Source organism: Phacochoerus africanus, chromosome 9 (assembly GCF_016906955.1).
Source record: "Phacochoerus africanus isolate WHEZ1 chromosome 9, ROS_Pafr_v1, whole genome shotgun sequence".
In the NCBI taxonomy this organism is placed as follows: domain Eukaryota; kingdom Metazoa; phylum Chordata; class Mammalia; order Artiodactyla; family Suidae; genus Phacochoerus; species Phacochoerus africanus.
The window spans coordinates 106,325,477-106,347,750 of NC_062552.1; the positions used below are offsets into that span (position 1 = coordinate 106,325,477).

Genomic DNA, 22,274 nt, shown 5'->3' on the forward strand with positions numbered 1-22,274 from the left:
TTCTCTCACATCAAAATAATTGTTTAAAAAATTAACTTTAATAACTCCTTAAAATAATATTCATAAAACACAATTTTTCAAATAAGTTAATTCTGTCTAAAATCTGCATTGTGTTTAAAAATCAGTATAAACTAAACTACATAAAAAGAATAGCTGATTGTGTCCAATTTTTAATCATTATTATCATGATCAGCAGCATTGTTGACAATCAAAGCTCATGTTCACTCTAGCTAAGTCATCTCTTCACTGAAGACTTTCCTAAGTCTTTTCTATTCAAACATGAACTTCAGTGCTATAAGAAAATACAAGTAAGATTAATTACATGTAAACTAAGTGTTATCACCTTTTATGTAGCCATCAAAATCTAGCTGCACATCAAGGATAAAATTCCCATTTTTAACAAGTGTCACAGGGTATTTCATAATGAGACATCTGAAAAACTATGAAGCTAGAATAAGACTTATAATCCAGGAAGTACACCACATAATAAATCCTATCTGTGTGTTTGTTTTGATTGGAGGCAGACAATTAAATCCAGATATTTTCAGGTAAAGCTCTACATAGTCTTCAGAGTTAGAGGAGAACAAAAGCAACAGACTCAGAATATCAAAGTCCCACAGAACATATTTCAAAATATTCACTATAAAATCCCAACTGCATCTTCTAGCATCGTATCTGTAGGATTTTATGCATGGGTTGCATTTTCCAAATATTACATTATTCAGTATCACTTCAGGCATATCTTTAAGTCAAAAAAAGGTTTTCAGGACATCTGAAGAGTTTACCTATCACAGTGCCACCGTCGAGGTCACTTGTACTCAGACTTGTAACAGAAATACTTCTTCTCCCTCCTGAGTTTCTCGATAAACGCTGACTCCGAAGTTGGCCTATTGATTGTTCCAAGCTTTCTTTTAACTAAATTAAAGAATATAATGAAAGCAGATTTATTCTCTTTAAACAATTTCCAAATACAAATAGCCTAGAGATTTTTAAGGCTATTTCTGAATTGTTTGGGTTCCCAAAGGGAACTGATATCAAAGAATATTTTGAACTAAGTTAACAGAAATATAAAAACAGTAAACAAAAATATTTTAAGAGCCAATTCCAACATCTGGTTTAAATAGCATTTGTCACTACCAATTCCACCTTTCTACAACCAAAATACAGAAGAAATGTCTACTAGCTAATGGTTTACAAAACCAAATTGATGTGCCATCCGTTCTTAGAAACATAACAAGGTCAAAAATCTGAAAAAGAGAAAGCCTTCCTCCCTTCTAAACATTCCTTCAAATACCCCAGATCTGTAACAAACAGGAAAATGAACAGCTGTCCCAGTGACTGCTGCTATGGAAAAAAATGTGCACTGCCCAACTCTGTGTCAAATATCTCTTTCATTCATTCAAAGATTTCAAATCCCAGAAAACAATGCGGTCAGATGTTGGACTGCTAGTACAAACTAAGGATCACAGTTTTCCAAATGCCCTCTGCAGATTATTAGGAAGTTAGCCAGTAGGGGATAGAATAAGACATCTTTTTAGACCAAAAGAGCTACAATAAATAAAAACATGCTTAACACTGAGAATAGCATCCAGAACTATACAGAGCTATAGAACTGTAAAAGAAGATTCAACTAAAACTCAAAGGAACAAAGAGTAAACTGAGGAAAATCCATCTACCCTGAATTGTTGACAAATATCAGGTCTAGATATTTTCGCCAAGGATGAGTAAAAATAATATAAATAAAGGTAATGTATTATTCCAGAAAACAAGTCACCTATAACTCTTTACAAAGAATGTAAAAACAAAACAATTGATTGACAACACAGGGCTTCCTAAATTTAGCCATAATTAAAAGGTAGAGCATCACTTAGGGAGAGAACAAGTTAGTTTCCTTGGGTAACTGCACAGAAAGGAATTAGCTTCAGCTGAAGGGACAGCACATCTGAAATAGAATATGAGTCACATATAAGAAAATCTTTTTTTATTTTGGTTGTTTGGATTTAGTTCTTCTGGAAAACCAAGGTTTAAACAGTCTGAATTAAAAGAAGTAGAGCTAGAATTTCAGGAATCTATCTCTATTGCAGCTCTTGTTTCTGAAAAAAAAAGAAAGAAAGAAAAGGAAAAGCTAGTAAAACTAGTATTTCCATACCCTCTGTTCCCTCATTCTCTAAATTGGGATATGTGCAATACCTTCCAGCCTGAATGTTCATCAGCTGAAGGACACAGACTATTGATCCAAGGAAACAGAGGTGAGGCCTGGAAGAACTACGGCCTACCTGGAGAGTAATTTATACACAAGTAAAATAAAACTTGTCTAACATAAAAGTAGATGAGAGGTCTTTCACAGTGAACATAAAATAGCATATCAGTAATCTATGACAAAGGCTCAGAATAAAATTAAACAATGTTAAAATTTAAAAGGTCAAATCCAGAGTTCCCACCATGGCTCAGCAGAAATGAATTGACTAGTATCCAGGAGGACGCAGGTTCAATCCAGCATTTTCATGAGCTATGGTGCAGGCCACAGACGTGGCTCAGCTTTTGGGGTTGCCGTGGCTGCAGTGTAGGCCGGCAGCTACAGCTCTGATTTGACCCCTAGCCGGGGAAACTCCATTTGGCACAAGTGGGGCTCTAGAAACACACACACACACACACACACACACAGGACTAAAAAGAAAAAGGAGAAAAAAAAAGCTCAAATCCAAACCATAACATGAAAAAAGGGCTAGAAATGTAAAATGACTTTAGTGACAAGTTAGTGACGGAACCAGCTCTACTAACTTTTCCTGTGTTTATCATTACTACCTGCATTTTTCATTACTATCCTTTTAGAGGCAAAGTTAGCTGGCATTTCTAGTTATTGCTTTTTTTTTTTTTAAGGTAATTTGCCCTTTATAGCTCTGGATAATTTTAAGATTTTTCTATTTGATTTTGTCAGTGGTTTTACTATGATACAACTACGTGCAGTTTTCTTATAACTATCCCATTTCTGACACATAGACATCATGGAATCTGTAGTTTGATCTGTTTCATGTGTTGTAAATTTTTAGCCACATCTCTTCAAATATTCTTTCTGCCCCATTCTTTCTTCCCACTCCTTCTGGAAATCCAGTTGCATTTAAAATTGCATCTTTTTACCAAATCCCAAGTCATCTATGCTCTTTTCCGATTGCTCGTCCTTTCATTTCTCCATTCTTTTTTTTTTTTTTTTAAGGGCCACACCTGTGGCATATGGCAGTTCCCAGGCTAGAGGTCAAATCAGAGCTGCAGCTGCTGGCCTAGGCCACAGTCACAGCAATACGGAATCCATGCAACCTCTGCCATCTACACAACAGCTCATGGCAATGCTGGACCCTTAACCCACCGAGTGACGCCAGGGATCGAACCCATATCCTCGTGGATATTAGTCAGATCCATAACCCACTGAGCCACAATGGGAACTCTTCATTCATTCTTCTTTTGGGATATATTATGCTGGCCTATCTCTCGATTTATTAATTCTTTCAACAGTATACAAGATGCTACTTAATCCATTTGTTGATGGCTTTTTCTAATTTTATTTGTTTGCTTATTTTAGTTATATTTTTAAATTTCTATAATATCCATTTGATCCTTTAATAGTTTCCAATTCTTTGTCAAAATTCTGAATTTTGTCTTTTTTCAAATTACTCAATGAATTTTATTACATTTAAAGTTGTACAATAATCATCACAACCAAATTTTACAGCATTTCCATCCCAAATTCCCAGTGAATCCCCCCACCCACCAACCTGTCTCATTTGGAAACCGTAAGTTTTTCAAAATCTGTGACTCTAGTATCTGTTCTGCAAAGAAGTTCATTTTGTCCTTTTCTTAGATTCTACGTGTAAGTGATAGCATATGATGTTGGTGTCTCGCTGTCTGACTGACTTCACTTAGCATGATTTCTAGGTCCATCCATGTTGCTGCAAATGCCATTATTTCTTTCCTTTTAATGGCCGACTAACATTCCATTGTGTAAATGTACCACATCTTAATCCATTCCTCTGTCGATGGATATTTAGGTTGCTTCCATGTCTTGGCTAGCATATAGAGTGCTGCAATGAATATTGGAGTACATGTATCTTTTAGAGACCTAGTTTTCTCTGGATAAATGCAATGCCCAGGAGTGGGATTCCTGACTCAAATGGTAACTCCATTTTTAGTTTTCTAAGGAATCTCCACACTCTCTCCAGCATATACGGTTTGTAGACTTTTTGATGATGGCCATTCTGGCCAGTGTAAGGTGGTACCTCATAGTGGTTTTGATTTGCATTTCTCTAATGAGTGATGTTGACCACTGTTTCATGTGTTTTTTGGCCATCTGTATGTCTTCTTTGGAGAATTGTCTGTTTAGAGCTTTCGCCCTTTTTTTTTTTTTTGTCTTTTTGCCTTTTCTAGGGCCGCTCCTGTGGCATATGGAGGTTCCCAGGCTAGGGGTCTAATCGGAGCTGCAGCCACCGGCCTACGCCAGAGCCACAGCAACATGGGATCCGAGCTGTGTCTGCGACCTACACCACAGCTCACAGCAACGCCGGATCCTTAACCCACTGAGCAAGGCCAGGGATCAAACCCGCAACCTCATGGCTCCTAGTCGGAATCGTTAACCACTGAGCCACGACGGGAACTCCATTCTGCCCATTTTTTGATGGTGTTGCTCATTTTTTTTTGTATTGAGTTGCAGAAGGTGCTTATAAATTTTGGAGATTAATCCCTTGTCAGTTGCTTCTTTTGCAAATATTTTCTCCCATTCTGTGGGTTGTCTTTTTTTTTTTGTTTAGGGTTTCCTTTGCTGTGCAGAAAATTTTAAGTTTAATTAAGTCCCATTTGTTTATTTTTGCCATTATTGTCAGTACTCTAGGAGGTGGATCTGAGAAGAAGTTGCCGTGATTTATGTCAGAGAGTGTTTGGCCTCTGTTTTCCTCTAAGAGTTTTGTAGTATCTGGTCTTCTATTTAGGTCTTTAATACATTTTGAGTTTATTCTTGTGTATGGTGTTAGCAAGTGTTCTAATTTCATTCTATTACATGTGCCCATCCAGTTTTCCCAGCACCACTTATTAAAGGGGTCGTCTTTTCTCCATTATATATTCTTGTCTCCTTTGTCACAGATTAGTTGACTCCAGGTGTGTGGGTTTAATTCTGGGCTTTCTATCCTGTTCCACAATATTCCTGTCTTTGTGAGAGTGACATATGGTTTTGATGACTGTAGCTTTGTAGTAGAGTCTGAATTCAGGGAGCCTGATTCCTCCAGCTCCATTTTCTTTTTTAGGATAGCTTTGGTTATTCTGGGCCTTTTGTGCTTCCAAACAAACTTTAAAACATTTTGTTAGAGTTCTGTGAAAAATGTCATTCGTAATTTGATAGGGATTGCATTGAATCTGTAGATTGCCTTGGGTAGTATATTCATTTTGATAATATTAACTCTTCCAATCCACGAGCATGGTATATCTTTCCACCTGTTTGAGTCGTCTTTGATTCATCAGCATCTTATAGTTTTCAGAGTATAGGACTTTTGTCTCCTTAGGTAGGTTTATTCCTAAGTATTTTATTTTTTGGATGCAGTGGTACATGGGGTTATTTGTCTAATTTCTCCTTCTGATATTTTGTTTTTAGTATACAGAAATGCAGTCAATTTCTGTGTATTAATTTTACATCCTGTGACTTTGTCAAATTCATTGATGAGCTCTAACAGTTTTATGGTAGCATTTTTAGGATTTTCTAGGTATAGTATCACGTCATCTGCAAATAGTGATAGTTTTACTTCTTCCTTTCCAATTTGGATTCCTTTTATTTCTTTTTCTTCTCCGATTGCCATGGCTAGGACCTCCAAAATATGTTGAATAGTAGTGACGAAAAACAGACATCCTTGTCTTGTTCCTGATCTGAGCAGGAATTCTTTCAGCTTCTCACCTTTGAGAACAGTGTTAGCTCTGGGTTTCTAAAATATGGCCTTTATTATATTGAGGTAGGTTCCCTCTATGCCCACTTTCTGAAGGGTTCTTATCAGAAATGGGTGTTGAATTTTGTCAAAGGCTTTTTCTAAATCTATTGAGAGAATCATATGGTTTTTATTCCTCAATTTATTAATGTGATGTATCACACTGATTGTTTTGCGGATATTGAAGAATCCTCACATTCCTGGGCTAAATCCCACTTGATCATGATGTACAATCCTTTTAATGTATCGCTGGGTTGGGTTTGCTAGTATTTTGTTGAGGATTTTTGCATCAATGTTCATCAGTGAAATTGGCCTGTAGTTTTCTTTTTTTGTGCTATCTTTCTCTGATTTTGGTATCAGGGTGATGGTAGCTATATAGAATGAGTTTGGGAGTCTCCATCCTCTGCAATTTTTTGGAATAGTTTCAGAAGGATAGGTGTTAGCTCTTCCCTAAATGTTTGATAGAATTCACCTGTAAAGCCATCTGGTCCTGGACTTCTGTTTGTTGGAAGTTTTTTAAGCACAGTTTCAATTTCAGTACTTGTGATTGGTCCATTCATCTTTTCTGTTTCCTCCTGTCGTAGTCTTGAAAGAGTGTACTTTTCTAAGAATTTGTCCCTTTTTTCTAGGCTTTCCATTTTATTGGCATATAGTTGCATGTAGTAGTCTCTTATGACCCTTTGTATTTCTGTGATGTCTGTTGTAACTTCTTTTTTATTTCTCTTTTTTGCTTGATGAGTCTAGCTAAGGGTTTATTAATTTTGTTGATCTTTTCAAAGAACTGGCTTTTAGGTTCATTGATTTTTTCTATGGTTTGCATTGTTTCTATTTCATTGATTTCTGTTCTGATCTTTATGAGTTCTTTCCTTTGGCTAATTGTAGGTCTTGTCTGTTCTCTCTCTAGCTGCTTTAGATGTAAAGTTAGGTTGTTTACGTGAGCTTTTTCTGTTTCCTGAGGTGGGCTTGTATTGCTATAAACCTCACTCTTAGTACAGCTTTTGCTGCATCCCATAGGTTTTGGAGTGTTGTATCTTTGTTGTCATTTGCTTCTAGGTAGTTTTTAATTTTCTCTTTGATTTCTTCAGTGATCCATTGGTTGTTTAGTAGCATGTTGTTTAGTCTCCATGTGTTTGTGTTTTTTTGCAGTTTTTTTTCTTGTTGTCCAGTTGTATAGTGTTGTGGTGAGAAAAGATGCTTGATATGATTTCAGTTTTCTTAAAGTTACTGAGGCTTGATGTGTGGCCCACAATGTGATCAATCTTCGAGAATGTTCCATGTGCACTTGAGAAGAATGTGTATTCTGTTGCTTTTGGATGGAATGTCCTATAAATATCCATTAAGTCCATCTGGTCTAATGCTTCATTTAGGGCCTGTGTTTCCCTGTTGATTTTCTGTCTGGATGATCTGTCCATTGCTGAAAGGGGGTGTTAAAGGCCCCAGGTATTATGAAGTTATTGTCAATTTCTTCTTTTAAGGTTGTTAGCCTTATATATGAGGTGATCCTATGTTGGGTGCATATATATTTGCAATTGTTATATCGTCTTCTTGGACTGATCCTTTGATCATTATGTAATGTCCTTCTTTGTCTCATAACATTCCTTATTTTAAGGTCTATTTTGTCTGATATGAGTATTGCTAAGGCAGCTTTTTTTTGATTCCCATTTGCATGGAATATTTTCTTCCATCCTCACACTTTCAATTTGTATGTGTTCCTAGAAGTGAAGTGGATCTCTTGAAGACCACTTCAAGTGGGTCTTGTTTTTGTATCCATTCAGCCAGTCTATGCCTTTTGGTTGGGGCGATTAGTCCATTAACACTTAAGGTAATTATTGATATGTATGTTCTTATTGCCATTTTATTAACATTTTGGATTTTTGTTGCTCTTTTTTCTTCCCTTCTTCTCTTGTTCTCTCCTCTTGTGGTTTGATGACTATCTTTAGTGTTGTATTTGAGTTGATTTTTCTTATTTGTGTGTGTTATCAACTGTAACTTTTTGGTTTGCAGTTACCCTGAAGTTTTGATATAGGAGTCTATATATATATATATATGAGATTGTTTTAAGTTGTTGCTCTCTTAATTGCAAGTGCATCTCCAGTGTCCTGCATTTGTACCCTCCTCTTACAATTTCTAATTTTGGTAGCATATTTGTGCATGCATGATTTCCTTCTTTTACTATATATATGTCCTTACTGGTGATCCTTGTCATTTGTAGTATTTTTGTTTCTGGTTGTGGCCTTTTCTTTTCTACCTAGAGAAGTTCCTTTAGTATTTGTTGTAAAGCTGGTTTAGTGTTGCGGAATTCTCTTAGCTTTTGCCTGTGTGTAAAGCTTTGATTTCTTCTTCAAATCTGAATGAAAGCCTTGCTGGGTAGAGTAATATTGGTTGGAGGTTTTTTCCTTTCATCATGTTAAGTATATCATGCCATTCCCTTCTGGCCTTCAGAGTTTCTCATGAAAACTCTGCTGATAACCTTATCAGGGTTCCCTTGTATGTTACTTGTTTCTTTTCCCTAGCTGCTTTCAACATTTTCTCTTTGTCTCTAATTTTGGTCAGTTTGATTCATGTGTGTCTTGGGATGTCATTCCTTGGTTTTATTTTATATGGTACTCGTTGTGCTTCCTGGATTTGAGTGAGTGGTTCCTTTCCCACGTTAGAGAATTTTTCAGCTATTATCTCTTTGAATATTTTCTCTATGCCTTTCTCTCTCTCTTCTCTGGCACCCTATAATATGGATTTGGTGAGACTGAGACTCTCTAAGAGGCTCTTCATTTCTTTTCAATCTTTTTTTCTCTTTTCTGTTCCACATCAGTGATTTCCACTAGTCTGTCCTCCATCTCGCTTGTTCGTTCTTCTGTTTCCTGTATTCTGCTATTGGTTGCTTCTACTGAATTTTTTATTTCAGTTATTGTATTTTGCATCTCTGCTTTCTTAAGTTAAAACTTAACTTAACTTAAAATTTTTGTTTCTTTACTCAGTGTTTCCTGTAAATTATCCATCTTTGCTTCCAGTTTATTTCCAGTGTCTTGATCGTCTTGACTATCATCAGTCTTATTCCTGGAGGCTGAGAATCTCCTGATCATTGAGCTATTTTTCTGGGTTTTTTTCTTGCTCCCTTATCTGAGTTATAGTTCTCTGCCTTTTCATTTTTAATAGGTTTTGGGTGTGGTCTCCTTTTTGCAGACAATAGAGTTGTAGCCTCTCTTAATTCTGGTGTCTGCCCCCCTTTTGGCTGAAGTTGGTACAGGAGCTTGCTGTAGGGTTCCTGAAGGGAGGGACTGGTACCTGGCCACTAGTAGGTGGGGCTAATTCTTATCCCTCTGGTGGGTGGGGCTTTGTCTCTGGGTGAGATTAGAGGTGGCTGTGTGCCTGTGGGGTCTTTAGGCAGCCTGTTTACTGAGGGGTGGGGCTGTGACTCCCACCCAGATTATCTTTTGGCCTAGGGCTTCTCAGTGCTGATGGGTGGGGCCAGGTTTTCCCAAATGGCCACCTCTAGAGGAACACATGCTGATAAATATTCCTGAGACCTTTGCCTTCAATGTCTTTCCCCCACAACGAGCCACAGTTATCCCCCATTTTCCCAGGAGATTCTCCAAGAACGTCAGTCAGGTCCGACCCAGATTCCTATGGAGACTCTGCTTTGCCCTCAGACCTGGTACACAAGAAAGCCTGTGTGCACCTTTCAAGAATGGGGTCTCTGTTTCCCCCAGTTCTGTGGAGCTGCTGTGCACAAGCCCCACTGGCCTTCAATGCCAGATGCTCTGGGGGCTCTTTCTCCCAATACCAGATCCCCAGGCATGGGACCTGATGTGCGGCTCAGAATTCTCACTCCTACAGGTGAGTATCTGTGATACAGTTACTTTCCAGGCTGTGGGCTTCCCATCTGGGAGGTACGGGGTTGCTTATATCACGTAATCACCCTCCTACCATCTTGATGTGGCCTCCTCTTTGTCTTCTGGAGTAGGATATCTTTTTGAAAGTTTCCAGTCCAATTGGATGAAGGCTGATCAGCATTTGGTTGTAATTCTGTTGTTTTTATAAGAGAAGGTGAGCTCCAGTCCTTCTATTTCACCATCTTAATCCCCTGAATTTTGTCTTTTAATTTCTTGAACAGGTTAATCATAGTTATTTTATAGTCCTCTCCATGTTTCTGTTGTCTATTTTTTCCCTTGATTTTCAGTCACCTCTTATATCTTCTTAAGCCTGAATTTTTTTTAATCGTGTGATAACACAATGTATATGAAAAATTATAGGATTTATTGAAAGCTCAGGATGATATCTTCCTTCAGAAGGGATTTGGTTTTAGTTCTACCAGGAAGTCAGGCTAGGGTAACTAGGAAACCCAAAGTACTGTAATTGATTATAACTGAGATGATTCAAAGCCAGGCTGCTGTCCCCGTTAGCTCTAGTCAATTTTCAATTTACCATTGCTCTAATTTTTCAATTAACCATTTTTCCTAGGCTCTCACCCTCTGGTGTCTCAATAGACAGCTGGAGGGTTCCTGAACTCCAATTTTGGTCTCCCTAGCCTCTCTGAGTCTATTGATAGCTCTAATCCTATCTGCTTCTAAGCTATCTCTTCTGAAATCAGCTACTGCCTTGATAGAGGAAGAGTTCCAAATGCAGAACTATTCCTCTGGACTCCAAGGTTTTGCTAGACCTTGACTATAAAATTCCTCACTGCTTTGGTAGTTCTCTGATAGGTTCATACCATTATTTTTTACATTTTTTTCACCTTTCCAGTCATTCTGAATGGGACAGTTGCTCCAAAATAATCTTATCTACCAATGCCTGAAGCAGAATTTGCCAGCATCCTTCTTATATGGGTTTATTTGCTAGCAAATCCAGAGCCGTAACCAAAAGCTGATATAATAAGATGAATTTTCATACACACACATACACAAAAATATCCCTGCTAACAATTAAAAAAAAAACCTCACTGTGGACTCTATGGAAAAATATCTCAGAACAAGAGAAACAATACAGAACCCCCCCAAATTCTAGAAGGAATAACAGATGTTGAAAAATTGATCATTTCAGAAATAAGATAAAAATTATACAAACTGTCAGCCTCATTTAAAAACTCTAAAAAGATATGTCATAAGTCACTGAACAGATCAAAGAATGAACTGTAAAAGGTAAATGAGTAAGATAAAGATTTTTTTTAATCATTCCTACAAATATTATGGCAAAAACAGATCCCCCACCCAAGATACAAAACTAAAAATGCAATAGAATTAAAATCTACACTTAAAGTAGCAATAATACAACAAACACTGCACAAAATCTAATCATGAGGTATAAAGCTAATTTGATAACTCTTATAATACAAAACCAAACAGATAAAAACACATAAAATTATAAAAGTTGTTTTAAACTCCTAGGATTATAACTTTTAATTAGGCATGAAAGCAAATGAAACTAATTACATAACAACAAAACAACACTAATAAAACTCAATTTAGCATTAATTTACTATGATGGATGATGTTATTTTGCTGAAACTAAATCAGAGCTCCACATAGATTGTGGTGATGACTCTAATGGTGCAGATTCTAAGTTTAGTGTGAATCTCTCACCACATACCAAATGTTGATTCCATTTCCCCCCTTTCCCACATATGAAATACTGCAAAACCAGCATCACAGAACATGTTGTGAGATATTTCCACCCTCACTTGATATAAATGTACCTTGACATATTAGGTCTATTTTTTTTTTTTACCTCTGCTCATTTGACATTAGACTAAAACAACTGATACATTACTATAACGTACCAGTATGAATAAAAATAAAACTTGGGCACTGAAATCGAATGGCAATACTTGTTTACAATGTAGTGTATCAAATTGTTAAGACACGCTTTTAAATGTAGAAGTCAAACTGAGAAATCTCCCTCTACAACTCATACAACTCAACAACAAAAAAACACACCACCCAATCGAAAAATGGGCAGAAGACCTAAACAGACATTTCTCCACAGAAGACACATAGATGGCCAGTAGGCACATGAAAAAAAAAAAAATGCTCACATCACTAATTATTAGAGAAATGCAAATCAAAACTACAATGAGTTATCACCTCACACGCTGGTCAGAGTGGTCATCATTAATAAGTCCACAGAAGAGTTCTCTCTGTGGCGCAACAGGAGAGCATCGTCTTGAGTGGACTGGGACACATGTTCAGTCCTCAGCCTGGCACACTGGGTTAAGGATCCAGTGTTGCTGCAGCTGTGGCTTGGTTTGCAACTGCAGCTCAGATTTGATCCCTGGCCCAGGAAGTCCATATGCCATGGGGCAGCCAAAAAAAGAAAAAAGTAATGTCTACAAATAACAAATGCTGGAGAGGGTGTGGCAAAAAGGAAACTCTCCTATACTGTTGGTAACAATGTAAATTGGTACTACCACTACAGAGAACAGTATGGAGATTTCTCAGAAAACTCAATATAGAACTACCATATGATCCAGCAATCCCACTCGCATATATCTGGACATAACTACAATTCAACAAGATACATGCACCTGTATGTTCACAGCAGCACTATTCACAATAGCCAGGACATGAAAACGAGCCAAATGTCCATTGATGGAATCCTTCTTTGCATATATACTACAAATATACAACAGAATACTACTCCACCATAAAAAGAATGAAATAATGCCATTTGCAGCAACATGGGTGAAACCAGAGATTCTCATAATAAGCGAAGTCCAGAAAGAGAAAGACAAGTATCATATGATATCACTTACATGTGGAATCAAAAATATGGCACAAATAAACCTATCTACAAAACAGAAATAGACCCACAGATATAGAGAACAGACTTGTGGTTGCCAAAAGGGAAAGGGGAAAGAGTGGGATGCACTGAGAATTGGGGGTTAGTAGATACAAAGTATTATGTTTAGAATGTATAAGCAATGAGGTCCTACTACATATAGCACAGGGAACTATCCAGCCTCTTGGAATAGACCATGATGGAAGAAAATATAAGAAAGGGAGTGTGTGTGTGTGTGTGTGTGTGTGTGTGTGTGTGTGTGTGTATTTTACCAGGTTACTTTGCTATTCAGCAGAAATTGGCACCACATTGTAAATCAACTGTATTTTCATTAAAAATAAATAAATAAATCTCTTTAAATTATAAACAAAAAGAAATCTCCCTCTAGCCAAAGATGAAATAATTTGAGCATGAAAAAAAAAAAATATTTACTACAATGGAATAAAGCATTTCAAATATACACAAATTTTTTTTCTCAGGGAGGAAAAAAAAAGGCATCAGTCACCAGTAGACAATACTACTAGGGAAATGACTCATTACTTTGGAAACCAGTAAATAAATAAAAATTTTTAAAAACTGGAGTTTCCATCGTGACTCAGCAGAAATGAATCCAACTAGAAACCAGGAGGGTGCAGGTTCGATCCTTGGCCTTGCTCAGTGGTTAAGAATCCAGTGTTGCCTTGAGCTGTGAGCTGTGAGCTGTGGTGTAGGTCGCAGACGAAGCCAGTGGCTACAGCTCCAACTCTACCCCTAGCCTGGGAATCTCCATATGCTACAGGTATGGCCCTAAAAAGCATAAAAAAAAAAAAATTAAAAACTACATAAGCTTTTATATTAGCATTAAAATATCAAATTTTAAAATTCTAATAGAGATCTCTGAAAGCGCTGTGATATCTGTACTTGAAAAATTCTGATTTGAGACAAAATATAACTCAAGCTTAATGAACTGAAATATTTATATATATGTAACTCCAAAGGACTGACTACACTGCAAACCAAATCTACAAAAGGAGACCATCCAGGCAGCAATGGGTACTCTGTAAAAGAGATGTGATTAAAAACATCCTGATGTAGAAGGACCAGAAGAAAGCCTGGCAGTACTTTACTCAGCTATAGCACTTTTGCCTCCGTTTCTGTCGACATATTTTGCACCCTAACATTTTATTTCGAGGATGAAATGAGATAATGTATGTAAAATAATTAGAGCAATGCCTAGGAAAGATTAGCTTCTTCAGTAAATGGCAATTTTTACTATAAATGAGTATAGACAATGACTATAAGAGCAAAAAATAAATGACAAAATAGGATGTTTTAATTTGGAGAGGCTCTCTAGAAGAATTCATCATCCCCTAAAAATGACTACACTAAATTCCTCCAGCTGTAAATCTAGAGGCTTGTAAATAGCAGAAGTGTCGATATTCTCATATCAGCTATTTCTTTATAACCCCACATATAACTCCTCCATAATATAATTCAAATTTCACTTTCAGCAGTATCACTTTTCATTTCTTTGCTACACTTCACCTTTTTGATCAATTCTGTTATTATTATGATTACTCATACTGTTATTATTTATTTCTGTAAAATAGCATGCAGGTTTATCATTAGGAAACTGGGAGGTATCACAACTATACTTTTCACTGAGACCAATCAGCAATAGACTTCAAAAGCAGTAATGTGTGGACTGAAGAGCTGGCAGCAGTTTGTCCTTTTTGCAATTACTCATGGTTAATACACTGTGTTAATTGAAATTTTAATTGTGTTGCTTGGGGAATGGTATTACTTGAACAAACAGAGGTAATGAAATCCATGCACATTGAAACCGTGCAACAAGGACTGTCTTTACTCGTCAGGGTCCTCAAATAGCTGCTCCATGCATTCAGTAGAGGTTTTATAGCTGTATTCAGTAGAAGAGTATGCAAAATTCCACCTCACCTGGGAACAGAATTCTCGTTTGTTTGTTCAAGTAAAAAAAATATTGACCAGAGGTCCCATCGTGGAGCAGTGGTTAACAAATCCGACTAGGAACCATGAGGTTGCGGTTTCGGTCCCTGGCCTTGCTCAGTGGGTTAAGGATCCGGTGTTGCCGTGGTGTAGGTTGCAGACAAGGCTCGGATCCCACGTTGCTGTGGCTCTGGCGTAGGCCAGTGGCTACAGCTCCGATTAGACCCCTAGCCTGGGAAACTCCATATGACACGAGAGCAGCCCAAGAAATGGCAAAAAGACAAAAAAAATTGACTTTCCAAAACTCATTAATAGCAAACATCTTGACCAGTCTCTGGGAAGGTAACATTTCTAAACAACAGTAAACAGCTAAGAAACTAGGCACTAACTCCACACATAGTATCAAAAATGCCTAAGAAATAAACCATATTCAGTAAAATTTGCCTTCGAAAAGATGAGATGAGAAGGGGCAAAGAACCACATGAATAAATTTCCTTGGTCAATTTATAGTAACTGATACTAGTAACCGGTATGTCTCACATATTCAACATTCTCAACAGAATCCTGTCCTTGACTAAGCTTATTGTGACAGAGAAAGAAAACACACTAAAAAGAGTCACTAGGAAATTCTTAAAGACATCTATCAATACTGCCACAAACAGACCATACTAAAAATAAGGTAGGAAGAGTGATTACCCACACATAAACATTGTAGCTACCAAATATTCATGAAATTAACTTACATAAAAATGAAAAACACAATTTAAAAAAAAAAGCCAACAACTTTGGTAAAAGTTCTAAATGCTGTAATTTAAAGTAGGCTTAAGAGTTCCCCTGTGACTCAGTAGGTTAAGAACCCGACTAGTATCCATGAGGATGTAGGTTCAATCTCTGGCCTTGTTCAGTGAGTTAAGAATCCTGCATTGCCATGAGTTGTGGTGTAGGTCACAGACATGGCTTTGATCCTACATTGCTGTGACTGTGGTATAGGCCAGCAGCTGTAGGTCCAATTCCAATCCCTAGCCCAGGAACTTCCATGCCACAAATGTGGCCCTTAGGGAAAAAGAAAAAAAAAAATAGCTTAAATTTTCAAAACTATTTAAAGCTCCTATTTAATTTCTTCATAAATGTCTCACTCCAAATTTTCTCTTATTTTCACACTAAAAAAAAAAAAATACATCCTGCGACATAACATAGATTATACAGAAATGCATGCAAATTTGGTCATGTATAGATAACTGCATTCACTTAGCAGCATAGATGAGCAGAAAGTGGAAACATCTGAATATCTCATCTAACCATTTAGTTTTGTTTTCACCTGACAGTAAAAAGTCAGTATTTAGCAAACATTCACAATGTATATAGCACTATATCATAGTCATGATCTGTGTTGTAAATTTAGATATACCTATAATGTTGATATTGAAAAAAAAATTGAAGACTTTGACAAACGTCAGAGGCCAACTTGGCAGAATTCAGGACAAAAGTAGTAGAAAAGGCGTTATTTTAAAAACTTTGTCCAGGATAATAATGTCACCTATAGGTACACTGATTAAGTGCTTTCTGCTTGGCTTTCCTTCATGCTTGGCACAGAATGTCAAGGATGATCTGGCAAGACACTGCAAAATAGATTGGTTATAGAGTTAATTTTATCAGCTCTATTTTGGTTTCTTAATAGTCTATTTATCTTCTACTATTAAAACCAGAACAAAGAGAAGGAAGAGGAAGATGAAAAGGAGGAGATGAAGAAAGGGAGGAGGAGGAAGAGAGGGGAGTTTTGTAAAACTGGAGTGCAAATTTATGGTTTGCATGCTTTTCTGGTCCTACCATCTGTTGCTGAAATGTATTTTTTAAATGGTTGCTGCTATCTTATTTTTCATTTGCCAAAAGGACCATTAGCTCTGACTGCTATGCCTAACCTCTCTCCATACGCTGATTTATGGAAATTTAAGTTCATAATACTCCTTAAACTCAGAAATTCCCTGTCAAATGATACATCATACTTATTTACGTAACTATTTTATTTTTTAGTGAAATCTCATATATTCTAAGCTCTTTTATCACACAAATTCTAACCACAATTAAAAAAAATTATTTTATTAATATTTCCAGATAATATTTTGAAGATTATGAAATAGCCTGCATGGAAAATAGAATGTGAACATACAGTACATTTTTATTGTGTTTTGGGTGGACAGACAATACGATCATGAGCATAAGAGGAAAACAGCAGTGTTACATATGCTATCTCACTTAGTGTATACTTTGCAGTGAAAATAATCAGACGCACCTATCACCGTGAATGTTACAACACATTATTATGTTGGTTACAGTCACAATTATAGACAAAAGAAACTGAAGTTAGGTCTGATGAATTCAAAGGAAAGTAATAGCACTACGTGCCTAAACTGTACCAAGACTGTATTAAGAAACAGCAAATACTTGAAGATAGGGATTATTGGATGAATTAAAGAAGTACCAAGAACAATAAATGTTCAGCAAGTCTAAAACAGTGTGACTACTTCAATAAATGTTAGTTCTAATGAGGCACATATGATTATGTTCATTTTTCAGATAATTAAACTCAAGTTCAGAAAGGTTTAGTAACTTGCCCAAAGTCACTGAAATGGCTTCTCGTGGAAAAATAAGAATTCAATTTTAAGTCTGACTCCAAAGTCTACATTTTTTCCACGAGCCTCAAAGCAAAATTTTGTAAAAATTATCCTCCTGTCCAGGAGTTACATGAGAGACTTGGCAATAAAATTTTAAACATAATACTCTAAGGACCTAATTTCTAAGATCTGAAACATATTTATAAAAAAGAAGGTCCTAACAGAATTTAGTTGTTCCATTACAATTTCTTACCCACAGATTCTTACTACTTAACAATGAAGCTATTAAAAAATGGAACAATTTTTACCTTTAGGACAATTAGTAGAACTCACCAAGAGAGAAACGGAAGGCCATCTTCAGCTCCGGAATATTACAAGTGGTTTGTGCCTGGCTCCAAACCACTAACACCATCCTTCTGTCACTAAGTATATTTCACAACTGAAATTCGTTGAAAAGAAGGAAAAACCTGGACTTTGTTATTTATCATTCAAATTCTTCCAAAGTTCATATGTCAGATGGTACTGTCCTATTACTCCCAAAGGGAAATTTCTTTCTTTCCTTTTGTTTTTTGCTTTTTAGGGCCACACCTGTGGCATATGGAAGCTCCCAGCCTAGAGTCGAAACAGAGCTGCAGGTGCCAGCCTACACCACAGCTCATGGCAACGCCAGATCCTTAACCCATTGAGCAAGGCCAGGGGTCGAACCTGCATCCTCATGGATACTAGTTGGGTTTGTAACCTGCTGAGCCACAACAGGAACACCCCCAAAGGGAAATTTTATTTATTTTTTTTTTGAGAGGGTTTTTTTTTTTGGTTTTTTTGTTTTTTTGTTTTTGCTATTTCTTGGGCCGCTCCCGCGGCATGTGGAGGTTCCCAGGCTAGGGGTCTAATCGGAGCTGTAGCTGCCAGTCTACACCAGAGCCACAGCAACGCGGGATCCGAGCCGCGTCTGCGACCTATACCACAGCTCACAGCAACGCCGGATCATTAACCCACTGAGCAAGTGCAGGGACCGAACCCGCAACCTCATGGTTCCTAGTCGGATTCGTTAACCACTGCACCACGACGGGAACTCCCCCAAAGGGAAATTTTAATCAGAGTACTTAATAAGAGGAAAAATCACATATTAATGCAAACCTCTAAACTCTAATTTGATATTACTATATTCTAACCAATCTTTACCTTTAAAATGTACTTATTGAATCTGCTGATTTGAATCAAGAGAACTGTGTTTTTCTTTTATACCAAATATTAACTACTTAGACTCATCAGCTATAGTCCAAATTTCTACTGCAGAAGCTTTTTAACTTTTAGGCTGAATGTTCCTTCTTAAGGGCATTCCATTTTTATGGCATTAACATGAAGACAGACCTGTTCTCTCTTGAATAGGAACCACAGTTCCAGAAATATTCTAAACACTAAGCTAATCAACTGCATTATTTAACACAAGAGTATAATATGTTCCAAATCTTCACAGTAACCTTTCAAAGAAAACCTTCTCCACAGGTCCTCTTTGGAGCAAATGTTCCCAGACCGCCAAAGAAATTTACAGAATGGTAAATAATGCGGGATGACCATTCCTTAAGGTCATGAAGTTCTTTGAGCCCAAAGATCCTAAGTGACATTATTCAACATAATATGGCTCATTAGCTGAAATGGCTATGAGAAAGGCTAGCAAAAAACCAATGGTTTTCACTTAGGATGAAGGGGAAAACCAATGCTGGTGTAAGCAACTTGCAGAATCTATCACACTGTCTTAAGTGGCAGCTAGAACTGCCGACGTTGACAAGCCTTCAATGCCAATCCTAGCTCAGCGCCAGATTTCTTCCCATTCTATTTCTGTATTCATTCCATTTAACTCTCATTCTGGGCACTGTACCAGCTATAATAACAATGACTTGTGTGGTGGTGGGCTTCTGTTTTTCAATCAGTTAAGATAATCTTCAAAATACAGTTTACCAATGTAAATTATATAACACTTCAAACTTTGAATCCAAAAAAAACAATTTTCAGAAAAATAAATTCATAGAATCATGGAAATGTAGGCAACCACAATTCAGTGACATAACTAAATCCTGATGCTGAGTTTTGGGATAACATCCTATCCTTGGCTCAGTCACTGATTTTAATGCGGGCAAGTAGTGACTATTCTGTGCACCAGCATTTTTATCTTGCAAATGAGCATAATAATAGTATCTACCAAATAAGACTATTGAGAGAATTAAATGTGTTACTACAAAAAAAGTGCCTGCAAACTAAGCCTTCGTAGAAATTCCCAGATACTATGAAAAGGTAGGTGCTGCTTCTCTATGAAACACCACACACCCTATTGCTGATCCTCTAACAATGCTCAACTCTTCACTTAGAGAGGCCTTCACATGTAATAAACAAATAATTAAATTTAGGGTTGGAGGTTATAAAGATTCAAGAAAACAAAAGTGAAACAATGTACATTTCAAAAAAAAAAAGTAGTCCAAAAAGTGACTCATTGTGTCTCTTGATCCTTAGGTGTTACAAGATGAACAAAAATAATTCTCACAATTCTCTTGTCAGGAGACATCACCTGAAGAGGAAAACACTGCACTGAATATATTTACATAGCACCCCCCTCCGCTCATTGGCAAATTCTGTTCACAAAACTAAATCCCCCTCAAAAAAAATATTTAAGTTCATATACAGTTGACCTGAACAACCTGAGTCTGAACTGCAACAGTCCACTTAAATGGAGATTTTTTTTTTTCAACAGTAAATACCACACTACTAAATGATTCAAGGTTGGCTGAACCCCTAAACACAGAACCACAGATATGGAGGAACTGAGGATAGGAAGAAAGCTCAGATACCAAGGGCAAAAAGTTATACACAGATTCTCAAATGTGTAAAAAGCTGGGGTCCCAACCTTCCATGTTGTTCAAAGGCCAACTGTATATCACTCATATCCATGTCCTGAGATTTAGCAATACTATCATTTATAAAATCTAAGCTAATGGTAAAAGTTCTTATCTTCTCTAGAGCAAAACAGCTGATCTAATTTCCTAGGAAATCACTTAAGTTTTAAAAGAGAAATGCCAATTACAATGATATAATGGCTATTGAACAGGGAGACATGTTTTAACAGCTGAACATTGGTTAAAAGGGATTAACCAAAATTCAATATCCATTCATGACAACTCTTACCAAAGTGGGTACAAAGGGAATATATCTCAATATAATAAAAGCTTTCTATGACAAACCCACAACCAACACTGTAATACTCAACAATGTAAAGCTGAAAGTCTTCCCACTAAAATCTGTAACAAGACAAAGATGGCCACTTTTCTTACCACTTCTATTCAACACAGTATTTGAAGTTCTAGCTACAGCAATCAGACAATAAAAAGAAATAAAAGGTATCCAAATCGGAAGAGGTAAAATTGTCATTATATGCAGATGACATATACTACACATAGAAAACCCTAAAAACTACACAAAAACTACTAGAACTGATTAAATAATTTAGCAAGGTAGCAGGATACAAGATTAACATACAGAAATCTGTTGCATTTCTTTACATTAAAAATGAAATATCAAAAAGGGAAAGTTAAAAAAAATGTCCCCTTTAAAATTACATCAAAAAATAAAATAAAATACTTGGGAGTAAACTTGACCAAGGAGGTGAAAGACTCATACGCTGAGAACTATAAAACATCGATAAAAGCAAACTAAAGATGATTCAAAGAAATGGAAAGCTATCCCATGCCCTTGGATTGGAAGAATTAATATTGTTAAAATGGCCATACTACCCAAAGCATCTAAAGATTTAATGCAATCCCTATTAAATTACCCATGACTTTTTTCACAGAACTAGAGCAAATAATTCTAAAATTTATATGGAACTATAAAAGATAGAATTGTCAAAGCAATCCTGAGGAAAAAGAACAAAATAAGTGGTATAACCCTCTCAGACTTCAGAAAATACAACAAAGCCACAGCAATCAAAACAGTATGGTATTAGAGTTCCCTGGTGGCTCAGTGTGTTAGGGATCCAGCATTGTCATTGCTGTGACTCAGGTCACTGCTGTGCAGGTTTGATTCCTGGCCTGGGAACTTATTTTGCAAGTACAGCCAAAATAAATAAATAAATAAATAAATAAAATTTTAAATAAAATTTTAAAACCCTAAACAAACAAACAAAAACAGCATAGTATTAACACAAAAAAACAGGTATGTGGATCAATGGGACAGAACAGAAAGCCTAGAAATAAACTCATTCACCTACAGTCAATTAATCTCTGATAAAGGAGGCAGGAACATATAACAGAGAATTCAGTACTCTTCAGTAAGTGGTGCTGGGATAGCTGGACAGCTATATGTAAATCAATGAAATTAGAACCCTCCCTCAAACCATAGACCAAGATAAATTCAAAATGGCTGAAAGACTTAAATATAAGACATAACATCATAAAACTCCTACAAGAGAACATAGGCAAAACATTCTCTGACATAAATCATACCAGTGTTTTCTTAGGTCAGTCTCCCAAGGCAATAGAAATAAGAACAATAAATAAATTGGACAGAAACAAATTATAAGCTTTTGTACAGCAAAGGAAACCATAAACAAAATGAAAAGACAACCTACAGAATGGCAGAAAATATCTGCAAACAATATGACCAAAAGGGCTTAATTTCCAAAATAAACAAACAGCTCAAACAACTCAATAACAAAAAAACACAATCAACTAAGGGGCAGAATATCTAAATAGACATTTCTCCAAAGAATACATACCAATAAGCACATGGAAAGACACTCAACATTAATAGAGGAATGCAAATTATTAGAGGAATGCAAATCAAAACTACAATGAGGTACAACCTCACACCAGTCTGAATTGCCATCATTAAAAAATCTAGGAGTTTCCATCATAGCTCAGCAGAAATGAATCTCACTAGTATCCATGAAGACACAGGTTCAATTGCTGGCCTCACTCAATGGGTTAAGGATCCGGTGTTG

At 36.6% G+C, this 22,274-nt stretch overlaps 1 protein-coding gene across 5 annotated transcripts in view; it reads right to left on the minus strand.

Moving 5' to 3' along the window:
* Positions 1-22,274, minus strand: part of CEP128 (centrosomal protein 128) — a 424,380-nt gene that overhangs the window by 368,650 nt on the left and 33,456 nt on the right. For all 5 annotated transcript variants that reach the window (XM_047795264.1, XM_047795267.1, XM_047795266.1 and 2 more), the window contains one exon: positions 786-915. In XM_047795264.1, coding sequence (XP_047651220.1) covers positions 786-915 — 130 coding nt within the window. The remainder of the gene's footprint in view (positions 1-785; positions 916-22,274) is intronic.